General features: G+C 37.6%; 2 protein-coding genes across 2 annotated transcripts; both read right to left on the minus strand.

The window, feature by feature from the left end:
- Positions 1-8,047: 8,047 nt before the first annotated feature.
- On the minus strand, positions 8,048-9,004 carry LOC134330889 (odorant receptor 131-2-like). The gene has a single exon (XM_063012160.1). It carries the CDS (start codon positions 9,002-9,004, stop codon positions 8,048-8,050), a length of 957 nt encoding a protein of 318 aa, XP_062868230.1.
- A 7,942-nt stretch (positions 9,005-16,946) lies between these two features.
- LOC134330890 (odorant receptor 131-2-like) lies at positions 16,947-17,894 on the minus strand. The gene has a single exon (XM_063012161.1). The coding sequence runs from the start codon at positions 17,892-17,894 to the stop codon at positions 16,947-16,949; it is 948 nt and encodes a 315-aa protein (XP_062868231.1).
- Between the last annotated feature and the right edge of the window lie 986 nt (positions 17,895-18,880).

An 18,880-nucleotide genomic window follows, 5' to 3' on the forward strand; every position in this document is an offset into this window, starting at 1 on the left:
ACACACAGAACAAGCTATCTGAATTTCTAACTGAACTTTAAAAACTCTGAAAAATAAACTAAAATAAAAGACGGGGAGGTTCTGCTGCACAATATTTAAAGTAATGGTTGTTTGTGAGCTATTCTTATAAAGGATATAGCTAATTAAGATTGTTATATTGTTTTCGTTATAAAGTTTGAGTCTCTTGAAATGATTATTATAGGTGGTGCTGTTACTATTTTTCACTTATGCAGTCTTTTAAATTAAAATGCAAAAAAAAAAAAGGAATTTGAGTCTTTTTTTCAACTGCATTATACAAGAACAAAAAAATCGAAATCGTAATCGACAATCGGTAATAATATTAAAATAATCGAGATTTTTTTTTTTTTGCAAAATCGCCCAGCCCTAACACACACATTCATGCTTCCAACCCGTTACATGTGCATTCACTTAGTAATTCTACCCTCATTATATATTATAACTTACAGTTATATATCACCAAATACAATTCTAATATACTACAGTCTTGAACCCCCAACTGAAAATGAAAAAAGAACAATCCCTCAATTTTTCTTTCCCTATAAACTGAGATAAAATCAGTTAAAATATATTGTGTTTATAATATCTTATTATTGTTATTATTATTATCATCATCGAGCAATTAATTTAAATTAATCAATGGAAAAAAATATAAATTATAATGCAAATGAATAAATGAAAAATGGAAGAAAAAAACAAATAAAGTTAGGTAGTAATTCAGGGCGTCTCTGCATTCTCCCCCTGCAAAGTAAACAAAGAGGTTTTTTAAGTATTTCTGCATATTTATCAGTACATGTAAAACATTTTACACTGTAACCAAGTCATTCTGGGCAGCTAAAATACAAAGCTTCCTTGAAGTTATGTTGCAGTCTTTAATTTCAAGTCTTCAATGTGCAAGAGGTGTCTGTGGCTCTTTTTTAATGGTTGAATTGCTCTGATCAACTATTGGTTGCTTCCGCAATCTGTGCTCTTCTCTGTACTTGCGTTTTTATGGACTTGAGAAACATCATCATTCGAAGCCCAAGTACTGTTCCATTTAAATGTTCACATCTGGCAGAGTACAGCCCAAATAACCAGATGTTGTTCTTGCTCACCCACATTATCAAGGATGCATCACCACTCTCACTTGTGCCATATTGCTTAAACATTTCTAATATGAGGAATTATAAACTTACCTGTAATGGCTCTGATTGTAAGTCATCAGCAGCTGGTTTGACTGGTCAGATTAAATCTTTCACTTAGGAAGAGGGGCGGCACGGTGGCTCGGTGGGTAGCACTGTCACCTCACAGCAAGAAGGTCCTGGGTTTGATCCCCAGGTGGGGTGGTCCGGGTCCCTTCTGTGTGGAGTTTGCATGTTCTCCCCGTGTCTGCATGGGTTTACTCCAGGTGCTCCGGTTTCCTCCCACAGTCCAAAGACATGCAAGTGAGGTGAATTGAAATTGTAGATACTAAATTGTCCATGACTGTGTTTGATGTAACCTTGTGAACTGATGAATCTTCTGTAATGAGTAACTACCGTTCCTGTCATGAATGTAACCAAAGTGTAAAACATGACGTTAAAATCCTAATAAACAAACAAACAAACAAACTTGGGAAGGGCACTTTTCTTAGTCTCTTGGTACAACTCTCTTGGCTGCAATATGGTATTGAACTCTATAAATGTTTTTTCAATAGTAGCAGCAACTGAAGAAAGATCTTAAAAAAAACAAAAAAAACTTGAATGGTCAAAACATTGATTGAGCCTAAGCAGGAGTGACAGAGTATTATTTTCAAAGATAAAGTTATTTTTAAAAATAATCTGTTGTTTGAGTGGTCAGTATATGACAAGAGACATATGAACTTTGTGATCTCAGCATTAATCTTTATGGTGCACACAATATTTATTGCTGAAAAACATGACTTACCTTTACTTGTACTAATGCACTGCCTCAGACAGATGTTCTCTCTCTTTAACTTCTTTATTTTATGCTGCAGTACATCTATTTTGCAAATTAGCTCAGACTAGCTTAAGGTGAATCCGCATAGACCATCTGGATCATCTTCTGATTCACTAGTAGACTACTGGAAAAAGAATCAATGCAATCAGTACACAGTTTAGCATTTTCCCCATGGTAACACACCCAACAAAATGTGATAACAGTCAGGGCTTTAAGCATACAGAGGTGGGCGAGTGGGCACAAAGGTGGATGAATGAATAGATATTGTCAGCACCAGAACTGAAAAGAAGCGAATTGTCCCACAATATATTTTTACACAAATATTATTTTCAACACAATATATTTTAATAAAAAAGTCAACTAGCACTTCAATTGATTTAGGATATGGGCTACAAAAACATTGACGTTCTGTGAATCTGGTTGTGGAGCAGTGTACTAAATGTTAAACTTGTTGCCACTATTATAAACTTGAATATGGGCAATGCATCCTTTTGTGCTGATGTAAATGAAGGCAAAAACTGTATCTACAATACCCGGGTCTTCTCTGTCAGACACCGAGACTCTCAACCTCAGCAGCCCTCCTTGACATGTGGCCATTTTCCTGGAATAAAAAAAACACTGTTTTTGATTCCATATTTTAAATCTGTAGTTAACAGAATGCTACAATAGCTAAAACACAATGGCACAAATGCAGGGTTTTACCTGGGTTGTTGGTGGGCTTAGGTGGTGTGGTCGCTGGGCTTGGGCTTAGGTGGTGGGCCCAAATCTTATAAGAGCAGGGAAAACCCTGGAATGTGTGTTGATAAGAGATTTTCTGAATAAATCATACAAACTTTGATCAATTTAAAGCACACATATAACCTTTTATTTGAAAGAAAATTTTGGACCTCCAGTATTTTAAGTGTAACATGCAGGTTAACGTCCACATTTAATTCATGTGTACAGATATGTGTATAAATATGTCATCAAAGGTGAATTGTCTCGTAAGAGATGTTAAAAGCATTTACAAACTTCTCTATGTTCATTTCTAAGTAATATTATCTGTAAACCTAAAATCATTAAAAGTCATGAGTTTATTATAGTGCAGTTCAGCACAATAACAGCACTATAAACTAAGCAATTGCACCAGTCTTAACAAGTATAACTAAGTATTTAAAATGCACAGTGAGAAGGTTAATGTTAACGTTTAGCTAACGTCCCAAGTTACTCATTAGAAAACATTTCATGCTGATACCTGGGTTGTTTTCGACTTTCTACACTGACCATTATATAGTCTTTCCTGTTTATTATTATAAACTGTTTAAGTTTATGACTTACCATCGAACTTCAGTGGTTTAGCAGGGCATGACGATCGTGTTTTTTCATTTCTCACTGTAAGTTGACAACAGTTCAGTCGTCGATGAGATCTTGTCAGATTCTTTTGACCTTCAATAACACATGTGGCAGAAGTACACAAGCACGTACTTTGGCAGACTCATGTTTCAGAGTAAAATAACTGAAAACTCTGTATTTGTATTTCGCTTAAAGTTCTGTGTCGAGGCCGAGACGGTTGGTTAAAATAACGGTGTGCGCATGTGAAGAAGAGAGGTTTGTGCAGAATAAACATAATACAAAGCGCTATAAAGTCATTTAACTGAATGATATGTAATGTATTATTTGTCCTGCATGGATGAGTTCTGATAACAGCAGTTTTTAATGCAGTTTTTATAAAATCCAATGAGGAAATTTTGGAAAAATAATAGTTTATCTTAAATATATTATTGAATAAAATATTATATAAAGCAAAACTGTTTAGTAGGAAGAAATGAATTCAGTCTTACAGTGGTGCGTCTGATGACCCCTTTAAATTAATGTAAAACAGTGGACTAATATTTCCTTATATGCGTCTAAAGAATATCACACACGTGCGCCTTTAAAAAACGTTAAAAGAACGTTCATATAACGTTACACTTTGAACAGATTTTTTATCAAGGTCACGTAACGTTTATAGAACGTTCTACTGACGTTATTGTGAGAACGTTTGCTCTTAACATTAGGAGAACTTTTACATAACGTTAGTGAAAGTTGTGGGAACTGTTCCCTGTTAGCTGGGTTAGGTCTTAAATTGCGTTACTTGTGGCCCGCCAGCGCAGTCAAACAGAAAATAAAAGTATTTTAATACAAGATGTAATTCCCCTTTTCACCAGATGGTGGCAGCAATACTGTGTAAGTCATTCACATGCAAAGCGGCAAACCCGTGAATGAGACGTACTAATGTATGACGTAATAAAAGCGACACAGGCTGTATGAACAACGATTAACGGAAACAAAATGTAACGTGAAGTGTTGTACTAAAACAACGAGCTAAGCATTGGAGTGGAGAGAACTTATGCTCAGTAATAATTTAGAGAAACTTAGAGTTTCTGTGTCGTTCTTTTAATACATAAAGCCACGTTAAGCTTTATCTTTGTGAATGCAAAAATTTTTTATTTTAGTTTTATTAGAGTTTATTTTCTAGAGTTTTTAAAGTTCAGTTAGAAATTCAAATGACTTGTTCTGTGTTCTGATTTGTTCATCTGAATGTTCACATTTGGTTGTTGTCTGCTGTGTGAAAATAAAATGATTAAATAACAGCGTATTTATATGCTTATTTTATTGTTTAAAATAATGTTATTATGGACTGTTGGCCCTCGGGCACTTTCACATTATCAAATCTGGCCCTCCTAGAAAAAGTTTGGACACCACTGACTTACACAATATTGCTGCCACCATCTGGTGAAAAGGGGAATTACATCTTGTATTAATATACTTTATTTATTTTATGTTTGACTGTGCTGGCGGGCCACAAGTAATGCAATTTAAGACAGTAGACATGCCTGATCTATGAGGAATATCTTCTAAGGTTTTGCCTCTGTGATTTATCATACCGTGTTAGATAGGATCCCAGTAAGAAAACTACAGCTCACACAGATCTTATCTATAGCTACAAAAACATGGAATAAGGAACAAATAATTAGAACAGAACTGACAAGGGAAAAGCAACAAAATTGTTTTACACACACAAACAGCTAAGTACAAGATAACATAATAAATGCTCAACATATTCACTCAGTAATTAACTTTATTAGACACAACTTCGACTACACCAGTTGAACTGTTAAGAAAATACAAACATGAGAAATAATCGAATACATTTTGTGTTGTATTATTAAGGTCGCAGATGGTTATTTAAAAGTGATTGGCTTCCCTAGATGTATGAAAAACGCTCTAAATCACTGAACGCATGTATAAACGTGGTTAAATAAAACGTTAACACATAGCATTAGATAAACAATATATATATACAGGGGTTGGACAAAATAACTGAAACACCTGTCATTTTAGTGTGGGAGGTTTCATGGCTAAATTGGACCAGTCTGGTGGCCAATCTTCATTAATTGCACATTGCACCAGTAAGAGCAGAGTGTGAAGGTTCAATTAGCAGGGTAAGAGCACAGTTTTGCTCAAAATATTGCAATGCACACAACATTATGGGTGACATACCAGAGTTCAAAAGAGGACAAATTGTTGGTGCACGTCTTGCTGGCGCATCTGTGACCAAGACAGCAAGTCTTTGTGATGTATCAAGAGCCACGGTATCCAGGGTAATGTCAGCATACCACCAAGAAGGACAAACCACATCCAACAGGATTAACTGTGGACGCAAGAGGAAGCTGTCTGAAAGGGATGTTCGGGTGCTAACCCAGATTGTATCCAAAAAACATAAAACCACGGCTGCCCAAATCACGGCAGAATTAAATGTGCACCTCAACTCTCCTGTTTCCACCAGAACTGTCCGTCGGGAGCTCCACAGGGTCGATATACACGGCCGGGCTGCTATAGCCAAACCTTTGGTCACTCGTGCCAATGCCAAACGTCGGTTTCAATGGTGCAAGGAGCACAAATCTTGGGCTGTGGACAATGTGAAACATGTATTGTTCTCTGATGAGTCCACCTTTACTGTTTTCCCCACATCCGGGAGAGTTACGGTGTGGAGAAGCCCCAAAAAAGCGTACCACCCAGACTGTTGCATGCCCAGAGTGAAGCATGGGGGTGGATCAGTGATGGTTTGGGCTGCCATATCATGGCATTCCCTTGGCCCAATACTTGTGCTAGATGGGCGCGTCACTGCCAAGGACTACCGAACCATTCTGGAGGACTATGTGCATCCAATGGCGGTGCCGTGTATCAGGATGACAATGCACCAATACACACAGCAAGACTGGTGAAAGATTGGTTTGATGAACATGAAAGTGAAGTTGAACATCTCCCATGGCCTGCACATCAGATCTAAATATTATTGAGCCACTTTGGGGTGTTTTGGAGAAGCGAGTCAGGAAACGTTTTCCTCCACCAGCATCACGTAGTGACCTGGCCACTATCCTGCAAGAAGAATGGCTTAAAATCCCTCTGACCACTGTGCAGGACTTGTATATGTCATTTCCAAGACGAATTGACGCTGTATTGGCCGCAAAAGGAGGCCCTACACCATACTAATAAATTATTGTGGTCTAAAACCAGGTGTTTCAGTTATTTTGTCCAACCCCTGTATATATATCACGTATAGCTAATTTGAAAACCTTGTATAGTTCTGAAATAGAATAAAAAACAACTCACATAATAACGGCATTACATACACTTAACCTTTAAACTTTTATAGGAATTAAAACCAAAACCATACATTTCTAACCGTTAGCAGAAATAAATTAGGCAAAGGTAGCACAGAATTATAGGCGTTCCACTGAACGAGTCAAAAACAGATGTGCGCATGCTCGGTAGGACAAATCGATAAGTAGGATAAATCAACAGAACAGTAACTGCAGAACGATATATGCTTTCACGTCCGAGTCTCTAAAGTCTCCAATAACACCAGAAAAAGTCGCTTGATTTGAGAGAGTCGCTAGATTTAAACAATCCTGTTATATAACATGTGTGATGTACATTTATTGTCACAGGCTACAGGGTAAAAACCCTCGACTTAGAGTATTAACAAGGCTACAAACACTATGAACAAAATTATTAAGACACCCTTTCTCTGTATTAAATGTATATTTTTTAAATGTATGTTTTTCAGCTACAACAATTGCTAACGGTGTAATAAATAAAATATATAAATGAAATTCTTTCAACAGCAACAGTTTAGGCAAGGCCGTGATCACAAAGCAAGCTCTATAAAGTCATGAAGAAAAGCTCACTGAACAGCTTTGGAATTATCTGGAACATCAACTGAGGCTTTTCTGACCAACGTCAGTGCCCAGCCATACAAACACTCTTTTAAATGAATGGGCACGAATTTCCACAGACATACTTAAAAGTCTTGTAAGTTGCCTTTTCAGATGAAAGGCTGTTGTTATAGCTAAAAAAGATAACTTAAAGGTCTCTCTATTTTAATACCATTTTTTTAAATAAGATGTCTAACAGGCTATTGGTCAGGTGTCCAAATATTTTTTGGCCATAAAGTGTACATTTGTTTTTGCTACGGTGGAATAACAAAATAATTTAGTTTAGTTAAAGATTATTAAGATAAACACTTCAGTGGGAAAATGAATATAATATCAAAACAGTTTAAACCTCAGACCTTTGTTTTAGGCTTGAGAACTTAACTGGTATTTATCTGAAATGATACATAAAATATAAAGGATAAACCAGACAAACCAGAATCTCCAAAAGAGCAGAATTTTAAAGTTACATATGCAAACATTTAACATTCCTACATTTTCTCCAATTAGGAAATGTTTTCTCAAGACTTTCTGCAAAACCTAATATTGTGGCACATTAACTTTGTTCAGCTCAGCAAATGAAGAGAAATCGTGCAAAATGTCATCTAAAAGTTTTCTGTTAACTGTTAACTCATTTTACTTCGATAATCGGCAGATCATGCTATTTGACCAAAGGTTTGGCATAATGCATGATGTCCACACAGCATGTCCTGGTAAAGTTTTTCTTTTGTTTTGGAAAGTACAAATAAGCCTTTTTATCTGACACAACAAACATCAAATTGTGGAAGCCATTAAAAAAAAAAAACTCTGCATAAGACTTTAGCGAAGCTCTACATGTCCAAACTGGCCTCTGATCAGTGTATGTTGATTACACTGGCACGTTTTCTTCTGCCAAAGCAGAGGAAGTACATGAATAGTGGCCTCAGGGCTTCATCTCTCAGCCCGTAGATGAGTGGGCTCAGGCAACGTGGCAGAATCAACACAAATAAATAGTTTAAATAGCGCATCTCCCTATAGAAAGTGCTGTTTCCAGTCAGGGCTGCTGCCTGCTCTATGACGATGTAGAGAAACGATGTAGAGCACAGACCCAGCTGAATCAGGTGCAGCAGGACAGTTTTGTGGGCCTTCGTGGCTGGTTCTTTATTAGAGGAAAAAGACCTGGCAGCAATCATAATGCTAACATAAGAGAAAATTATGATCATTGTGACTGACAGGAAAAAGAAAATGTTAAAACCCTGTAAGACATCCACTTGCCACGGTTTCAAAAAGAATTTTTCCCTGGTGCAAACTGTGTCAGAGGTAAAAAATGTTGGATTTGTCGCTCCATAAAACAAATCGAATAGGATGTTAATGGAGCTGACGAACCAGATCACTCCGATTGCAGTTTGAGTTCTTTTCTGAGTTGCAATCTGAACATGTCGTAAAGGAAAACAAATTGCCACGTAGCGCTCGAGTGACATCACTGCCAGGTTTAAAGGAGCATTAATGAAGGTTGTAGTTGATACAAAAATCAAAAAAGCACAAGCAACACTCATTACCCTGATGACCAAAACACTACAGATAAACAAGATGTATGTGAACAGGAGCTGAATGGAATCATTCACAAGCATGTGTGTGAACAGGATGTACCGCGGCGTCTCTTTAAAAACAGCTTTGCTTCGCAGAGTGTACACCATAATGGCATTCAAGCTGATGAAAAACATAGACAGGAGTGTTACAATGAGAGATCTGGCTAACATTCCCTCGGACAGTGTAGCCATGACCATCTGCTGGTATGAAAAAAGAACCTCGGCTGCACTTGCATTAGCCATAATCCCCCCCAAAATCATAACCCTATAGTGATAATCACAGATCATTTAATGTGAGTCACTACAAATGATCAGAACTTACTCACAAATCAAACTGCTAACAGAAGACAGTATTGTTAAATGATGTGTCAGTCTGGTCCCTTACAGAAGAACTGCACTGCCATATTTCACCCAGCTCTGCACACAAGGACAATCGTGGAGTCTTTATATCAGACACCATGAGGCCTTGGAGACCTGATGAAACACCTCTGAGTAAAAAGCTGATTACACGTCTCTTTCTCATGGTACTAAAAAATCACAAATACACTGTTTGTTTTATTTTCTTCCCTGAATTATCCACAGCCATTACGTCAGATGTGAATTTAAACCCTCTAATTTAAGTCTTTCTTATTTTCACTTTGTTTTGACATGACTCACAACCCCTTAATTATTTATTGATGAATAATTACTGTAAATATAATAAATAAATCCACAGTGGTTTAACTGGTTGTGTGGGTGCTGCAATCCGGGGTTCAAACCTTGAGTTGTTTTTTTATGCTTTAATAATAACAACTGTTTGTAATTTTAATGAAACATAGACACATTTAATAATGACTGAATTTTGTATTACACTAACTAGTTTTTTGTTAACTGCTGATCTGGGATTTTTTAAAATCTTAAATACACCATGTGTAACCAGTAACAAACCAGCATTTATCACCAAAACAACCTCTCTGTCCCCTATGTGACCGTAAAACCCAGTATCAGACAAAGTTCTTGGGGAGTCTAGTGAGCTCAAGGCTTTTGATTAGAACATTTCTGATTGCTGAGCGCTGAGGCACATGGAGCTTAAAAGTCACCAACACTCCGCTGACTCAATAAGAGCCGAGTCCCAAACCTCCTCTGGTCTTAACATCAGCTCAAAAACTCTGCACCAGGAGCTTCATGGCATGATTGTAAGGGCTGATTAACTGTTGGTGCAAATGTCTAATTGTAACATATATTCTTAACAGTATCAGCTTATTGAAACTGTACAATGTACTGCTTTTTATTAAAAGTTAAAATTAATATTGAGCAGAATTATGTTCATTCTATTGGTCCAGTCCTCCGCAACAGTCCGAGTTTCTCATGTGGACCCTTGGAAAAATTGTATTTTTTTTATTCTTTTAGATTTTAGTTTTTTTTTCTCATTACATTTGTTTTTGCATTTTCTTCGTGTTTGTTTGTTATTACATTTGGGATGAGTGCTTCATACTGTGTTATGTGTTTCTCATTGTTAAGTTTAAAAATAAAAAGTAAAGGTTGTTTGAACAGTTGGGGTGTTATTATTTAAATTATACCTGGGACACGCTGGCGAATATTAGAACGGTATCCATCACCTGTATGACCTTTGGTGGTTCTCAGATTACACTGGACCTTCCAAAAAACTTCCGCTCAGCTTAGGAGGGAACTGTTGGTTGTCTTTCTGAAATTGGCAAGAGTTTTCTGTTCCATGTACTTTGTAACAGGTAATGTCAAACTAGTCCTATTTATGGTAGGCGCTGTGGTGTTCGTAGGATGTAGACGTGCTTTCCCTCTGCTCTGAGAGAAAATGGACTCAATTCATTTTTATATTTAACACAACAATTCTTTTTTTCATAAAACAGCTTTTGAATACACCCCAGATAGATATTATCGCATTGCCTGACTTTCTTATCGGACAAAATGTCAGCTACCCGCAGCAAAACGGAACTTTCAAAGTTGGGCCGCAAGCCTGCGGCACTCGTGGCTGATACACCTGAGGGAGAAGTGGACATCCCACCTGATACCGCGGTTAGTGCTTCTAATGAACTAATGGCAATTTAATTAAGGGGGCGTATTAAAATGAAATACAATTAGATAATCTTTTCTCCATTTACATAATCAACATGTATTTTTTAATCATTGGGTTTTAAGTTTAAGTTCGAAAACATGCATTTTTATTTCTTTACCTCATACATCACTTTAAGCCAGTATCAATAGCTTGGCTGTCATCATTCATGCACAAATCAAGCCTTGAATATATTTCTGGCTTCAAAAACATGACTATCAACATGCCCCCTCATTAGGTTTTACTGCCCCCCCAAGCAAAGCAGTCCAGAACCGGGGCTGGGCTGTTGGCAAAGTCACTACCCAATGCAAACGCCTTGAAGACAGATGTGAGGACCTTGAGGCACGCTCGCGAAGAAATAATTTGCGAATTATTGGGGTCCCAGAAGGATCGGAAAGAGCTCGGGTTTCGGACTTTGTTGCGGGGCTGCTTCAAGACGTGCTCGGACTGGAAGAGAAACCACTGCTGGATCGGGCACATAGAACCCTCCGTGCAAAACCCAAAGAAACTGAGACACCTAGACCTTTCATTGCCAGAGTACACTTTTTTCATGTTCGGAACGAGATCTTGCAGCGGGCCAGTAGGTCTTCACCATTGTATTACGGAGACAAGAAAATCTTTATTTTTCCGGACTACACTTCATCTGTCGCACGGAAACGTGCTGTTTTTGGTGATGTGAAACGCCGTTTAAGGTCTTTTGCGGACATTACATTTGGCCTGCTTTACCCAGCAACATTAAAAATCACCCTTCCAGACGGTACGGTACACAGATTTGAGGATGCAAAAGAAGCGGCGGATTTTGCCGATGAACTTTCTTAGTAATCGCACCCGTTATAGGGACACGTGAGTTATTTAGTGACTGTTGTTATTAATGTTCTTTATTTGAACAGTTGTTGTGTAGGGTAACGTGATTTGATGGCTGTCGATGTTAGGTTATTAATAATAATAACCATTCCCGGTTTGGGAAGTTGCTATGGAGTGGCTTGTGCTAAGTTTGTTGGGGAGAATTTGTTCTTGCATCTCAGTTGGGGAGGTGCTAGTTGGGAGGTGGGTGAGGACTTTTGGCTTTATTCTGTATTTTATTAGTTTAGTTTTTACTCACTTTTGGTTTTTTATTTTATTTTTTATGTTTTCTTTATTTGTTTTAAGGGCCAGTAAATGTCAGATTCAAGTCCTTTGCAAGCTTCACACTTTCTTAATTTGTTATTATGTCTTTACTAATGTCCTATTAGGATACAGTCCGTAACACATTTTTGCCATGGGGATGGTGAACTTAGATTTATCAGCTGGAACTGTAAGGGCCTAAATTCCTCAAAGAAACGTACTAAAGTGTTCCAACACATCACATCTGGGTGCTCGGGTTATTTTCCTTCAAGAAACACACCTAGATAAATCAGACAGGTGCAAACTTAAGGCTGGTTGGGTTGGTCAGTTTTATTATTCCTCTTTTTCCGGTAAAGCAAGGGGAGTGGCAATCTTGTTTTATAAATCGGTCTCTTTCATTTGCTCAAATGTAATATCAGATCCGAATGGGCGGTATATTATACTTACTGGCAAACTACACAATACCCCGGTACATTTAGTTAATGTCTATGCCCCAAACTGGGACCATGATGACTTTTTTAGGCAGCTTTTTTAAAAACATCCTGGACATGTCCTCACATGCACTTATTCTAGGTGTAGACCTTAACTGTTGGCTTGACCCAGTACTAGACCGCTACTCCAATAAGCCTAGCCCAGAGTCCAAATCAGCCACAGTGATCAAGACTTTTCTGAAAGATTTTGCAATCTCAGATTTGTGGCGTTTTCACAATCCTAAAGGTAGAGCATATTCCTTCTTTTCCCACGTACACCATACTTGGGTGGGTGAATTTTGAATTTGGGGACAAGGCTCATCGGTTACGACATTCTTCTGCTTCTCATCAGATTGTTCAAATTCAAACAGCTTCAGGAATCACAACGAATACTGCCATTATTAATAATGAATTTAGACAATTTTATAGTACATTATATACTTCTGACTTAAAGGCAAATGTTGTTGACTTTGATAATTTCTTTAGGCCATTGGAGATTCTTTTGTTGGATCCAGACGCAGATAAAAATCTGGATGAACCATTAACAATTTTAGAACGGTCTCGTGCAGCAAAATCTATGCAAACTGGTAAGAGGATGGGTATCCTATTGAATTTTATATTAAGTTCTTTGATAAATTGGCACCATTATTATTAAATATGTTTAATGAATCACTAGAATCAGGACACCTCCCTACAACCCTTAATCAGGCCTTAATATCACTTATACTTAAAAAGGATAAGGATCCTCTTAGTTGTTCCTCGTATCGTCCAATTAGTTTATTAAATGCAGACTATAAACTTCTATCAAAGACTCTCGCACTTCGATTAGAAACAGTATTACCTACAGTTATTTCTTTGAATCAGACCGGCTTTATTAAAAACAGACATCTATTTTTTAATATACGTCGTTTGTTTAATGTAATATATAACCCTTCTGAATCTGACGTAATAGAAGCCGTAATATCATTGGATGCGGAGAAAGCCTTTGATAGGGTGGAATGAAAATATCTCTTCTATACCTTGGAAAAATTTGGTTTCGGTAAAACTTTTACTCAGTGGATTAAACTGCTCTATGCTTCACTGCTAAGCTGCAGTAAGAACAAATAATATTCAATCAGATTTTTTTCCTCTACACCGCTCTACCAGGCAGGGGTGCCCTCTGAGTCCTTTTCTGTTCGCTCTGGCTATTGAACCCCTGTCGTTGGCTCTCTGTGGCGACCCTGCGGTTGAGGGCATGGTGAGGAGCGGTCTGGAACAAAAGGTCTCTTTATATGCCGATGATTTACTTCTATTTCTCTCTAACCTTCAAACTTCAGTTCCAGCTGCTTTAGCGGCATTCAGTTCATTTGGGTTTATATCAGGTTATAAATTAAATCTAAATAAGAGTGAACTTCTTCCCCTGGGTAATGCAGCATGGGAATACTCACGTAACTCTCCATTTAAAATAGCCAATCATAGCTTCCGATATTTAGGTATCCAGGTGACAGATGATGTTAGAAATCTTTACAAGGCAAATTTCATTCCACTTTTGATAAAATTAAAGAAAGATTTAAGCCGATGGTCCATATTAAATTTATCCTTAGCTGCACAAATTAACACTATTAAAATGAATGTTCTCCCTAAATTCCTTTACTTATTTCAATGTATACCACTTTTTTTACCCCACAGTTTTTTTCACAAATTGGATTCTCTCATTTTGGAGTTTATATGGAATAAAAAAAAAACAAGATTGTGGAGGCAACTTTTACAGAGACCCAGGGAGCTTGGTGGTATGGCCTTACCAAATTTTTGGTTTTATTTCTGGGCAGTCAACCTTTGAGTCATACAGTACTAGTTGCAATATACTCCCCATTCAGTGTCGCCGGCCTGGCTTCACATGGAAGCTAACTCAGTCAAACCGGCTTCCCTTGGCACTCTGGTCTGTTCACTGACCAAAATATCCTATTCGTCTTACACAAAGAATGTGATGGTTAGAAATTCCTTGAGAATATGGAACCAATTTAAACGTTACTTCCGGTTTCAATCAGCCTCTGTTTTGGCTCCGATAGCTGCAAATCCATACTTTCCTCCATCACTTGTGGATGGTGCATTTAATATTTGGTGCAGTTTGGGTATAAGAACATTTAAGGATCTATATATTGATGGCTCATTTGCAACATTCCAACAATTAGCTCAAAGGTTTGTATTGCCTCAGCAACATTTTTTTAGATATTTGCAAATTCGTAGTTTTGCCAAAAGTACATTCCCTCAGTTTCCTCAATTACCAGAGGGGACAGAGTTGGACATGTTTATTAAGCCCTTACCCTCAATGAGGGGTCAGATTTCACATATTTATGAACAGATTCATTCTCTGCATTTAGCCTCTCTGAGTATTAAGTCACGCTGGGAGTCTGAGCTGGGGGAGGAAATCTCGGAAGAGCTGTGGAGTATGGCACTGAAAAAGGTTCATAAATCCTCCATCTGTGCTAAACATGGCCTTATTCAATGTAAAATAATCCACAGATTTCACTTGACTAGAGTTAAACTCTCTCATATACATAAGAATATAGACCCCATATGTGACAGATGCCATCAAGCCCCAGCTGATCATGTTCACACATTCTGGTCCTGCCCCTCTCTATTCCCGTTTTGGTCGGAGATCTTTAAATCTTTATCAAAGATGATGAAAAAACCTCTTGAGCCCAATGCTCTTACAGCTTTGTTTGGGGTACCTCCTATATCAGCCCCAGTTTCTTCTACAGAGGCCGATTTGATATCTTTTGTCACTCTCCTTGCCAGGACATTGTTATTGCTTAAGTGGAAATCACCTATACCTCCTTCACATACTATGTGGATTAGAGAGATTGTTTATGTAATGAAGCTGGAAAAAATTAGGCATCTTAGGAATGGCTCAGTAAGCAAATTTTACAAAGTTTGGGACCCTTTCTTTGACCATATTAGAAATGTATCTACATTAGACTGTCCTTAATGAACTGGTTGTTCATTCAGCGCCCCCCCACCCCCCCTCCTTTTGTGATTTCTCTGTAATTATTCAGATTCTGACTGTGAAGTTTGTATTTGGACTACATGTTTTGCTCTGTTTTAGGTGTGACTGTCCCACTTCTTTTCTATATTTGGTTTATTTGTGTTTATTTTTATTATTTTACTCTTTGTATATATATATATTTTTTTTTCTCTCTCTTGGTATTGCTTTGTAATTTGTTTCGACTATGTACACTTTGATATCCAGAATGTTTTGCTGTGTTGTTTAAAAGTTAAAATAAAAATAAATATAAAAAAAAAAAAAACTAGTCCTATTTATATGAGCACAGAGCACCAGCTGTAGATTGACATAATTATTAACAAGGAATAAACAGAGCATGCTACAAAATTAAATGTTAAAGCTTTAAAATTTTCCACACCGACAAATTCTTGATCTAAGAGCTGTATGGATATTTTAACCCTGTCATGTTATACCACTGCTTTTTCCTGAATCACTCGGCCCCAGAACAGAATGCCAGTCCATAACGAGGCCTAGACATAGCCAGTCATGTCTGTATGTTGATGTCTGACCGACTGATTACATTGCTGGGGATTCAAACCCTGGATCTAAGCGGTACTGAGCTGGCACATTGTACCACTGCTCTACTTGAGCACCTTAGGAAAACAAGCTCTCCTTCTTGATCAGGAATTAGATCACAAAGTAGATCACAAAAGAGACAGAAGATGCTTTTCACAGAGCATTATTTACTGTTTCTTGTTAAATATACATTGTGTTGAACCTGTTAGTAATCACATGTTTTGTTAGGCTACATTATTTATAATATAAAGAGCTCCCAGCATTGACATCAGCAAGGACAAAATGATTGAAAGAGTGGACTTCAGCTGTTTCACATCAGTGCTTCATACTAACAAACCTTAAGTAAGTAAGTGTGGGTCGCCCCTTAATGTCACAGGCTGCAGGGTAAAAACCCTCGACTTACAGAGTATTAACAAGGCTACAAACACTATGAACAAAATTATTAAGACACTCTTTCTCTGTATTAAATGTATGTTTTTCAGCTACAACAATTGTTAACAGGTGTAATAAATAAAATATATAAATGAAATTCTTTTAACTTTGCAGCAACAGTTTAGGCAAGGCCCTGTGCACAAAGCAAGCTCTATAAAGTCATGAAGAAAAGCTCAGTTTAAAAAAACTCCAGTGGCCTCCACAGAGCCCTGACCTCAGTACCACTGAACCTGTTTGGAATGAACTGGAACATCAGCTGAGGCTTTTCTGACCAACATCAGTGCCCAGACATACAAACACTCTTCTAAATAAGTAGACACAAATTCCCACAGACATACTTCAAAGTCTTGTAAGTTGCCTTTTCAGATGAAAGGCTGTTGTTATAGCTGAAAAAGATCACTTAGGTCAGTCTATTTTAATACCATTTTTAAATGAGATGCCAGTTAGCTCATGGTACGGTGTCCAAATATTTTGGCCATCAAAATAAGCCAATCAAATAAAAACTCTGTATAAGACATTAGCGAAGCTCTACATGTCCAAACTGGCCTCTAATCAGTGTATGTTGATTACACTGGCACGTTTTCTTTTGCCAAAGCAGAGGAAGTACATAAATAATGGCCTCAGAACATCATCTCTCAGCCCGTAGATGAGCGGGCTCAGGCAACGCGGCAGAATCAACACAAATAAATAGTTTATATAGCGTATGTCCCTATAGAAAGTGCTGTTTCCAGTCAGGGCTGCTGCCTGCTCTATGACGATGTAGAGAAACGATGTAGAGCACAGACCCAGCTGAATCAGGTGCAGCAGGACAGTTTTGTGGGCCTTCGTGGCTGGTTCTTTATTAGAGGAAAAAGACCTGGCAGCAATCATAATGCTAACATAAGAGAAAATTGTGATCATTGTGACTGACAGGAAAAGGAAAATGTTAAAACCCTGTAAGACTTCTACTTGCCACGGTTTCAGAAAGAATTTTTCCCTGGTGCAAACTGTGTCAGAGGTAAATAATGTTGGATTTGCTGCTACTCCATAAAACAAATCGAATAGGATGTTAATGGAGCTGACGAACCAGATCACTCCGATTGCAGTTTGAGTTCTTTTCTGAGTTGCAATCTGAACATGTCGTAAAGGAAAACAAATTGCCACGTAGCGCTCGAGTGACATCACTGCCAGGTTTAAAGGAGCATTGTTGAAGGTTGTCGTTGATACAAAAATAAAAAAGGCACAAGCAACTCTCATTACCCTGAGGACCAAAAAACTAAAGACGTACAAGATGTATGTGAACAGGAGCTGAATGGAATCGTTCACAAGCATGTGTGTGAACAGGATGTACCGCGGCGTCTCTTTAAAAACAGCCTTGCTCTGCAGAGTGTACACCATAATGGCATTCAAGCTGATAAAAAACATAGACAGGAGTGTTACAATGAGAAATTTGGCTAACGGTCCCTCCGTGACCATCTGCTGGTATGAAAAAAGAACCTCGACTGCACTTGCATTAGCCATAATCCCCCCAAAATCATAACCCTATAGGGATAATCACAGATCATTTAATGTGAGCCACTACGTACAAGTGATCAGAACTTACTCACAAATCAAACTGCTAACAGAAGACAGTATTGTTAAATGATGTGTCAGTCTGGTCCCTTACAGAAGAACTGCACTGCCATATTTCACCAAGCTCTGCACACAAGGACAATCGTGGAGTGATTCTTTATATCAGACACCATGAGGCCCTGGAGACCTGATGAAACATCTCTGAGTGAAAAGCTGATTACACGTCTCTTTCTCATGGTACTAAATATCACAAATACACTTCTATTTGATATATTTTCTTCCCTGAATTATGCAAAACCATTACGTTAGATGTGAATTTAAACCCTTCAAATAAAGTCTTTCTTATTTTTACTTTGACATTACTAATGACCGCTTAAATAATTCTTTGATGAATAATTTCTGTAAATATAATAAATAAATCCGCAATGGTATAACTGGTTGTGTGGGTGCTGCAATCTGGGGTTCAAACCTTGACTTGTTTTTTTTTATGCTTTAATAATAACTGTTTGTAATTTTAATGAAACATAGACACATTTAATAATTACTGAATTTTGTATTACACTAAAAAAGGACATTTTTGAAACAGTCTGTTTAACTATGTTTAGACATATTTAAATACACTTACTAATAGACACTTTATTAGAAACATGTTACACAGAAACATGTTACACATCCTCAGCCAGTCATGTGACTGCAGCTCAATATATAATATTACAAAGACATAGAACTGCAGTTCATGTTTAAAAAATATCATTTGAGTGACTTTAATCATGGCATACTTAGTTGTTGGTGCAAAATTAGCTGGTTGGAGAATTTTCTTAACTGCTGATCTGGAATTTTTTAAAATCTGAAATACACCATGTGTAACCACTAACAAACTAGTACTAGCCAAAACAACCTCTCTGTCCCCTATGTGACCGTAAAACCCAGTCTCA

Source organism: Trichomycterus rosablanca, chromosome 16 (assembly GCF_030014385.1).
Source record: "Trichomycterus rosablanca isolate fTriRos1 chromosome 16, fTriRos1.hap1, whole genome shotgun sequence".
In the NCBI taxonomy this organism is placed as follows: Eukaryota; Metazoa; Chordata; class Actinopteri; order Siluriformes; family Trichomycteridae; genus Trichomycterus; species Trichomycterus rosablanca.